Genomic DNA, 10,331 nt, shown 5'->3' on the forward strand with positions numbered 1-10,331 from the left:
TAAAGCACTTTGAATTACCATTGTGTATGAAATGTGCTATATATAACAAACTTGGCTTGCCTTGTAATATTTAAAATGTATATTCATTTTTATCACCTTTAAAAGATCTTAATTTGGGCCTCTAAAGGCATTAATGCAAAGCATGCTTGAATCTAAATCTGTCAGATATGCAAATATGACTTTAAAAAAAGACATGATTTTGTCCTCTTATATCAATACATGTACCTCTCCGTTTATTTGGTCCATAATAACAAACATTCAGAAAAATTGTACAAAATGAAAAAGTATGCAAATAATTTTGAGAAAATCTATTTTATATTAAGATTTTCCATTTGTATTTCCTATTAGGCTACAAGGCGTTCTCTTTATAACAATTACAATGATAGTTAACATTGACCTAAATTTAAATAACCCTGTGTAATTCTTTTCAAATAAGAACAACATGAGAATGAAACTCATAACATGAGCCTTACATTAAATACATACTTACAGTTCTACAGTAGGCTGTTACTCCGACAGGTCCTCATATATTTTATATCTTAAAATTAAATTAGCACCAAAAGTCCACAAGGACATTGAATCAGGAGGTTAAACCTCTAACTAACTGCCTGCATTGTGATACTAAAGGCAGAACCAACTGTATAAGCCCATGAAGACAATTTTTATACTATCAAAGGCACACAATCATAACATTTATAATAATGATAACAAGATGAAATAATTTCAAAGAACACCAGTACTTTGATATCGTTTTCTTCAAAATAAAAAGATAAGAAAACAATCCACAAATAAACATCAAAACTTCTCTAAGAAAAAAAGGTGTTTTTTTTTTTCTTGTGGTAACTGGTCATCAGATCTAGCTCTCTACTACAAGATATCCAGACAAAACAACTGCCTCCCATAGCAAACAACACTGACCGAAGTACATTTTCTAATTCAAAACAACAGATTAGGACAGAATTAGTTCTCGTTTAGGACAGCAGAATCTAGAAATACATTCAAACTTATTCCTAAACAAAAGTTGACTAATAAAATAAATTAAGGTATCAAAATAGCTTGGAAAAGTTCAATGGTAGGAATGTTTTAGTTCCTAGTGATGTTGAATGCAGCAGTTTGTGTAGTGCACGCATGGGAGGCACAAGTGTTGGTGAGAGCCGGGAAAGAGTCTCTCAGGTGTCCCGACACTGGCTGGAGTCTCCATGGACCCAGCGGCAGATCTGTGCGTACTTTAGAGGTGTGATTCGGACAGCCACGTTGTAATCCTGCTGCCCCCCATTAACATCCACCCACTGGTGACCCGAGAACACCCCAATGATCTTACGCTTCCACTTCTTCTTGCCGGGTTCTTTGAGGCGAATGTAGACACCTGAGCCACTGGAGCCAGGCTTGGCATCACAATACTGGTACAGCAGGTCATTGGACTCCTCGGACACAGAGCAGAAACGGTACACCAAGTTGCCTGGTCGGTCATCATCAAATCCTGAGAAGTGGATCCTACCAGCAGGCAACTTCTTGACAGAGGGAATGACTCCAAGATCCATGAATTTAGTCTTCTGTGCCCTCTTAAGCTCCAGGACAGCGTAATCATAATCAGCTAAAACATTTTCCGAAATGCCTTTAAACCAGCCCTTCGGCACCTGCATCTGTTTCACCCTTGTCCATCGGAATGAAGGCTGTTCTGAGTCGGTACTACGACGGCTCCGATTCCTCCTGCCTTTACCTTTGCCCCTACGCTCCTGCTGCTTCCCTACAATCTCTCCATTTTCATCAACTTCCTCTTCCTCAGGCTTTCTCTGGCCCTTTCCTTTCCGTCCTTTCCCCCTCCGTCCATTCTTACGACGTGAGCGCTCTTTCAACACACCAACGCTGAGTTTCTGTACCCCATCTAGATAGTCCGTGCCATTGTGAATGCAATGAGCTGCTGTCAAGACATGTTTGGGAGACACCAGCACTCCAGAACATCCCGTGGAGATCTTCACAGAAGTGGAGAAGGGATACTTCATGGAGTACTGCTTGTCGGTGATGGTAAACCGTGTATCTGTGCCGTAGACCTCCCGTCTGTGCCGAGTGTGCAACTGAGATGCTCCTGTCCAGTCGTTGCTCACATTTAGGTCTTGTACGGTGACAGTGGTGAGAGTGCGCGTCCCGTTGTCATACATGGTCTCATAGGACAGTAGCTGCTCCAGATCATCCAGACTGGGCTCGGGGAGACGCTGCTGGCACTCGATGCCACATATTCCGTGAAGATCATTCTGAGGCTTGGCCAGAAACTCTGAACTTTCTAGGTGCACAGTTTGCTTCTCTTGTACCAGTGGTATTTTCCTCTGTGGCCAGGTGTAGTCATTGTCACCTGTGGGATCGTCCACTGTGGTGGACCCCAACACAGCCAGCGCTGAGATGGAAAGCAGGAGCGTTAAGGGTACCAGGCCCATTTCAGAGACACCCCTAAACCAGGAAGACAAAAAAAAAAGAATCAAAATCACTTAAATATATATGTTTGTGATGCTTCTGTGTCTGATAACCTTTACATGGTATAGAAAATATACACCTGAAGACTAAATTATTAAAAATCCCATGAAGTTTTTATGCGTTTTCAAATATTTCCCAAGTGTTGTTTAACAAAGCAAGGGATTTTTCCACAATAATTCCTATTATATTTTTCTTCGGGAGATAGTCCTATTTTTTGCTGAAATCAATATTATCCTCCTTAAGAAAATTTTTTTTGGCTACAGAACAAACCACTATTGTCCAATGGCTTGCCTAGTTAACCTAATTAGCCTAGTTAAGCCTTTAAATTGCACTTTGAACTAAATACTATTTCATTAATTTTCCTTCGGCTTAGTCCCTTATTTATCAAAGGTCGCCACAGTGGAATAAGCCGCCAACTGTGGCAGCATATGTTTTACACAGCGGATGCCCTTACAGCCACAACCCAGTACTGGGAAACACCCATACACACTCACATTCACACACTATGGCCAATTTTGTTTACCCAATTCACCTATACCCCATGTGTTTGGACAGTGGGGGAAACCAGAGCACTCGGAGGAATTCCACAGGCAAACACGATGAGAACATGCAAACTCCACACAGAAATGCCAACTGACCCAGCCGGGACTTGAACCAGCGACCTTCTTGCTGTGAGGTGACAATGCTAACCACTGAGATGCCACCCAGTTGAATACTTGTTTTTTGCAAAATAATTAAAAAACAAAATGTTAAATATTACAATATAATGTATTGTTATGTAATATTATGTATTGTCATCATGGCAAAGACTAAATGTCTTCTTTAAACAGCTCTGGAAATATTTGAAAAAGAATTACAATTTCATAGAAGGGCCAATAATTATGTTATCAACTGTACACCAATGGCTATTTATACACTAAGTAAAAATCATAGTATCCTCTTGGCATAATGCAACGCACAATGCATGGAACGTGATATATTCTATTTACACCAGGGGTGACCAACACTGTTCCTGGAGCTCTACCTTCCAGCAGATTTCAATTGCAACCCATATCAAACACACCTGTCTGTAATTATCAAGTGCTGTTCAGGTCCTAATTAACTGGTTCAGGTGTGTTTGTTCAAGGTTGAAGCTGAAATCTGCAGGAAGGTAGATCTCCAGGAACAGGTTTGAGCACACTGATTTACACTATAGAATTATTTTTTTTGTGTGAAAATAGTAACAGATATTTGCACTTCAGTATTAATGCTACATAATAAAACTGTCTGAAATAATACTATATTCAGTTTAAATGTGAATATATTTATCAAATGGATGCCACCTTAAAAATTAAATTAATTAATTGCTTCCTACTCCTGTCTTTAATGAAAAACACATTTTATTAAACACCTATTACAAATTTTATTAACAATATTTAATACAAATTTTTAAAAAAATACAACAATGGGTGGCAAAGGGTCTATCTGATTTCAGGTGGAGTGTTTCTAAAGTTCACACCACTACATATCTAAATCTCCAAACCACTGATGGTGCAGTAAGGAAGCATTATTGGTTATTTTGACTGTTCAAATCAGGCATTGGTGGGTGGAGTCAAATAACAAGTCAAATATAGCAAATAACCTCTGCTAGACACTCTGGAAATACATAGGTTTGGCTTGCTGAACACTCCACAGAGAAGATGGAGCTAGGGTGGAGGAGGAATGCCAGAAAACTTTGATCCAGACCTAGTGCAGTGGCAAGCTGAACTGCATGCAATGCTTTTTAATGTGCACACCTAACCCTACTGCATGTTTGAGCTCCATTGGGTTTGAAATTGCAAGTCTCAGTGTCTGACATTGCAGTTTCAGCTTGCATAATCAAGGCTGTATCCAGATACTTTTGGAGAACTTAAGGAAGACTGAAGTAAGTGATGGCTTATCTATAGCCCTACATTATGCTGACTGGCTGGATTAGATGTTCTTCCAAAACGTTTGCTAAAACTGTCATATTCTCACTTTGCTCTCATCTAAAAGCCAAAGTTTATCTCACTTTATGCATATGCTAGGCTATGTACGCCTATAGGCTAGCCTACACACATTATAGCTAACTGGCTAATTCTACACAGCTTCAGAGGCCATGTATTTAAATGGATGTCAATGAAAGACATGCTTCACTATGCTGAATTAATTGCTGCTGGTTTATTAGATAAGTCAATGACCATTTTGTGGCAATGTTAAAGTAAAGGTAGGTTAAAGTGTAATCTAATTGTTTTCAACAGGATTTAAAAAAGGGAGTGAGGCAGAACTCTGACAGAAACTGAATGTTGTGCTCTTCAAGGCTGTAATGTGATTAGTTATGAAAGGCACATGTTAACCATGTACTCTTTCTCCAATGGTAGAGCTGTGGACCCTTCCGTCTCCAAAAATTAGACCATTTCTGGCATTCGGACAATGAAGCTGGTGTAAATTTCATCGTCAACATGTACACTGCACATCTTCAGATGACTTTTGCACAGGTAATACATTTGCCTTCACTTAATTTTGGGGTTTATTTTGACTTAATTTTGTACAGAATTCACATTTGATTAGTGTATGTCTTTTCTGGTCATAACACTGGACATCTTGAATTGTTAGTACGCCTGTTTTAGTTCATCAGCTCTTTAGTAGGAGCTCGGAGACCTGAAATCTGTATCAGATATGGAAGACATCCAAAAATCACATCATAGAAGGAAAGGCTGAAAAATAGTGAATTATTTTCCTGACCACTAGGGGGAGACAAGTAATAAGACTTCGAAGCACTATTTCTAGACTAGAGCATGTGAGTGTATATACAGTACAGTACTCTTCATCGCCCATCACCACATTCCACAGACCTTTATATCCATTCCTAATACGCTTAAGTCAACAATATTTCCACAGAATCCAAAACTTTAGATTATGCTTTTATATAAAACACACATAACATTTTATTTGGAAAATAATTTCTGGATGCCAGATTTGCTGCATTAGCGTTAGAGACTAAACAAATGACTCAAATAGCACACAAAAATGTTCACATTTCGAGCTAGTCATCATCTAACAGAAGATATCTGCTATTAGAGTAAAAAAAAAAAACACTGCCTGTGGAGACTAGAGGTTTGTGGCTGCCTGGGTCTGTGAGGATATTGAGCTTTTGAGTCAGTGGTTTGGAAAAGTTTCATACTGTCTTGCTAAATGTCAGTTATAAGTATATACTAGGCTTCCGAGGACAGTAATGCAATTGGTAGTCTTACCATAAAATTTTATGATAATTGAAACACACATGCACCTACACACATATACTGTAGATACACAAGACTATGAGCAGGGTATGAATAGATTTATGTATTAGGTTACAGAAAAAGGTTTTGGACATGCAGAGGGCATTTATTTTTCCACTATATTGGCAATTTGCACAGTGATGAAAATATGCTTCACGATTTTATGCTTCATATGATGTTCACATAAATCACATAGGTAAATACTAGCTACAAAGCAGTGATTTTATAACAGATACTAAGGTTCCCAATGCATTTCTGTGACCTTTTCAGTCATTTGAGTGTGCAAGAAAAATGACAATAGACACGGCGCGGGCCTTTGCATAAGTATGAATAATGTATTTTCCATCTATTTTTAATGTTTGTATACATTTCCATTACATTTCCAGGTCTATAAATTACAGATTTTATCCATGTTTAAATATCTGTTTGCAGAATGACACATGTAAGGGGCCTTTCAAGGTTCTGAGGTGTTCTTTATTATTTTTTTAATTGCAGCTGACTTTACATTATGTCATATTTTATTGCATAACCAAATAAATAGGTGGAATATTATTTTTACATATGGAATATTTCATGGAATATGAATTACAATTGGCCAAGCAACAAGGTGAAAACTACAACAATAATATAGTGAGTGCTGGGCAGTAACTGATTACATGTAATCCAGATCTAATCAGATTCCACAAATGTAATCATTGTAATTAGGATATTTTTATGCTAATCAGAATACAGCTACATTTTATAGATTACATTTTTACACCATTCTCTTTTATTCTTTATTTTTAACAACTAAAACATGTGTTTAAAGCATTTTATGTTGCAGTTTATGTGGAAGCAAAAGAATATATTTTATTTTTATTTTCAGGTAACAATAATCAAACCAGTTAGGGCAAAAATAATCTAAAAGTAATCCAAAAGTAATCTACCAAGCACTGATTATAGTACAATTAAGATGACAACCAATATTTTAGCACTATTAAAAGACATAACTTTCCCACTGATGGGTTGCAGCTGGAAGGGCATTCACTGTGTAAAACATATGCTGGATAAGTTGGAAGTTCATTCCACTGTGGCAACCCTAGATTAATAAAGGGACTAAGCCGAGAAGAAAATGAATGAAGGAAAGGCATAACATAATGCAAGTTGCATTGATTTTCAGAGATTGTGATAACAGATATGTGTGTGTGATATAATAGAGACAAAAAAGGAGACATTCCTATGGACGACGACAACAGCATTATGCAATGGAAAACCACTAAATGCTGTAATTTACGACTCAAAACAAAGTGTAAGTGAAAGACAGGTAACTGAAGAAAAAAAACAACATTTTAGCAATGTTGCAAATTGGACTAGCATTATAAGCTAAAGTGCTGGTCTGAGTGCAACATGATGGAAGATTATCCACACACACCTGCGCACACACACAGATAAGCAAAAGCATTTCACAGGGACTACTCTCACACATACATCATATGTTAGATTGCTGAGCACTGCCCAAGAAAACACAGACTGCAGCAATATTTTCTAATCAACAGTCAGCTCTGGGCTGGACTGGAATCTACAATGCTACTGCATACTTGATTCAATACATTTTCCCTTGGGGAGCTTAAATCCCTCTCCTCCCACCTCACACTTCACTATGACATGCCGTCGGTGCAGATTATCCACATCAGCCGCTCTGTCTGTGAGAATCAGTCTGCACAGACAATACTGTGTGGCCTTAGTGAAAGTGTGAGAGGGAAATGTGTGAGCGAGGAAGCTTTGGATTCAGGCAATGACAAATCTGATGCATCCCTACTGGAGGGGGACAGGAGAAGCAAAAACTTACAGACATCCAAACAAAGTGACTATGAGGAGAAATGCACAGACAGCTCAAACCTTAAAAAGGCAGCAAAATAAATAAATGTAGTCTGACACATGGTCTGATCTCTCTATCAACAGTTCTCTAAAATGAGTAACGGCGATCTGACATTCCTCCATCACTTGCTGGGACATTTCCAGTGACATTTCCGATGCCTTTTATGTAATGAATCTATCGGATTTGCACACCCCAAAACAAAACAAAGCAAAACAAAAATAATCTAGAACTAGAACAGGCTTAGACTAGTGAGAAGTTATACACAAAAACCCAGTAAAAATCTTTTTTTAACAATCTCCCTCCAATATATAAACATCATATACAAATGTTCTGAAATCTCAATCTTGCAGAACCTTTCAACTAACTTGATCAACCGAACGGTGGCGCTACTGACCCTATTTCAAATTAAATTCATTCATTTTCCTTCGACTTAGTCTCTTAATTCATCAGGGGTTGCCACAGCGGGATGAGCCACTAACTTATCCAGCATATGTTTAACACAGCAGATGCCCTTCCAGCTGCAACCCATGGGAAACATCCATACACACTCATTCACACACATGGGCTACACTACGGCCAATTTAGCTTATTCAATTCACCTGTACTGCATGTCTTTCTGTGGGGGAAACCAGAGCACCCGGAGGAAATCCACGCGAACACGGGGAGAACATGCAAACTCCACACAGAAATGCCAACTGACCTAGCCGGGACTTGAACCAGCGACCTTCTTGATGTGAGGCGACAGTGCTAACCATTGGGCCACCGTGTCGTCCTTCAGATTAAAATAAATATGCTAATTCATTCAAAGTTGTCGGTTTAAAGTTTGAATTAGTAATTTCATGAATAAATCACATCATCAAAAATACTGGTTTCCAGGAAGACACTCGCTATTTTTAATGGATAGTTAGATGTTTGGGTAATCTTCATAAAGTTAACATAAACCAATTTCATTACTAATGAATACAGTCGTATTAACTATACGCATACTGGTACAGTTGTAAATGTACTTTTTAAAATGTCTAAAGCATTCACTGAACTTGCTAAACAAGTAAACAAACTTTTTTTAATAGTAGCTCATCTTTTAGAAGTTTTCAATTCATAAATAAAGGCCACCTGAAATGCTTAAAATAATCTTGACTGACATTATTTTACTACTAATTTTTTTAAAAATATATTTTTTTATAAATATACAGACCAGAAAGTTGTGCAACACTAAATAACAAAAATAACTACAAGTAATAAAAGTGCACCTCCCTAAAGGTGAAAAGCATCATACCTGCTATCATTCGATTGATGGGAGATGTTTCAATCCGCAAACAGATGCTTGTTAATTTAGCAGGAACCGTCTAAAAAGTTATTTCATCTCAGAGGCTTCCTGGTGTATAGTCCGTTTCTTTTCATATCTGCTCCACCTTCAAGACAGGGAGAGCTCAGAGACGAAGCCCTTGGTAGGAATTACACTTGACGTTTAAAGGAAAGGGAGGAAAAAAGTCCCAACAAGATTTTCACAAAGAGTTTGAAATAGGGGAGGGACCATCATGCTCTCGGCGATGGAGCAGAGAAAGTGAGGCTCGTACAGCACTTGATCTTCCTGAGTCAAGGGATCTGAATAAATCTTTATTTGACAATTCAAAGAGTCGTTTATGTCCATGATTCAATGGGGCTTTCCACTGATTCGTTCCACTGGGCGCACAATAGCGCAGCAGCGGCGCTTCATTGTGGTTCGGTTCCGTTCCCACATCACCGACACTTGTGTCCGTGTACATGATGTGGTAAACACGCGGGCAGGGGGGCTCGGAGTTAAAAGGACGCCTCCAAATTTGCGTGGACGTCTATGCAGATTTTATATGCGACAATGTCGCCACGCTCTTTATTTTGTTTCTAGATTATCACTATTGCCTTCTACAAGATATTATTTGTTACTTTTAAAGGTAAAACCGATTTACCAGAGTACTACATTATCAACTTTTTATTTTTTATGGGAAATATTTTATTCATAAACAGAAATTCTCGAATTCGCAGCTTTCTTTTTCACATTTTTAATTGAAATTGATGTATTTAAATAAATCTCTTGGTTAAGAGAAGTGATAGATTCTATGATTATTATGTTAATTATTTTAGAAATATAGATATGGAAGGTGTGTATTATAACTATAAAACGATAAACTAGGCCTTTTAAAACCCATTTAATCTCACAATAGTTTTTTCATTTATACAGATTTAAAAATTCACTTAATAATGCTTCAGCGCATTTAATGCATATGGAAACATTATATGGTCTCAATGAAATAAGTCTTATTATTGCAAAGTTTGAAATTACTACACAGATTAATTTCTGTTTGCACCATGCATGAGAAAATAACTTTTCTTAAAGCTTTATTAAAGCTCTAAAGCAAAAGGTTAGTAAAGTTTGTTAACAAAAATATATGGTATAAATGGTATAAATATTTTGGTACAAATTGACTTTAAGGTGTTTCTTGTTTGTGGTTATAGAATGAGTAAAAATAGTGACTAGTAAAAAAAAGGGGGGAAAAGTGAAAATGCGGTTCAAGTTATAGTAAATATTGCACTTAATTACAAATATTACAGAAAAATGTAGAACAATGTGCTGTTTTTGTCTTGGTAAATGAAAAACACGGAAGCAAATTACCATGAAACTCTCAAACAGGAGTACTATGTAGTACAGAAGTACAGTATAGGATTTTTGATTGATGTTTAGAGGCCTG

The 10,331-nt window shown here is 37.5% G+C and overlaps 1 protein-coding gene across 1 annotated transcript; it reads right to left on the minus strand.

Annotated features, from left to right (window-relative positions):
• Positions 1-207: 207 nt before the first annotated feature.
• On the minus strand, positions 208-9,174 carry prss35 (serine protease 35). Its single transcript, XM_056475529.1, has 2 exons — positions 8,882-9,174; positions 208-2,445 (listed from the first exon to the last, which is right to left on the minus strand). The coding sequence occupies exon 2, from the start codon at positions 2,430-2,432 to the stop codon at positions 1,170-1,172; it is 1,263 nt and encodes a 420-aa protein (XP_056331504.1). The 5' UTR covers positions 2,433-2,445; positions 8,882-9,174; the 3' UTR covers positions 208-1,169.
• Positions 9,175-10,331: the final 1,157 nt, after the last annotated feature.

The sequence above is a fragment of the Danio aesculapii genome, chromosome 16 (assembly GCF_903798145.1).
Source record: "Danio aesculapii chromosome 16, fDanAes4.1, whole genome shotgun sequence".
In the NCBI taxonomy this organism is placed as follows: domain Eukaryota; kingdom Metazoa; phylum Chordata; class Actinopteri; order Cypriniformes; family Danionidae; genus Danio; species Danio aesculapii.

What these genes read in the sequence shown, in the direction of transcription:
- prss35 (XM_056475529.1), bottom strand. Translation starts at nt 2,432, where the DNA reads ATGGGCCTGGTACCCTTAACGCTCCTGCTTTCCATCTCAGCGCTGGCT.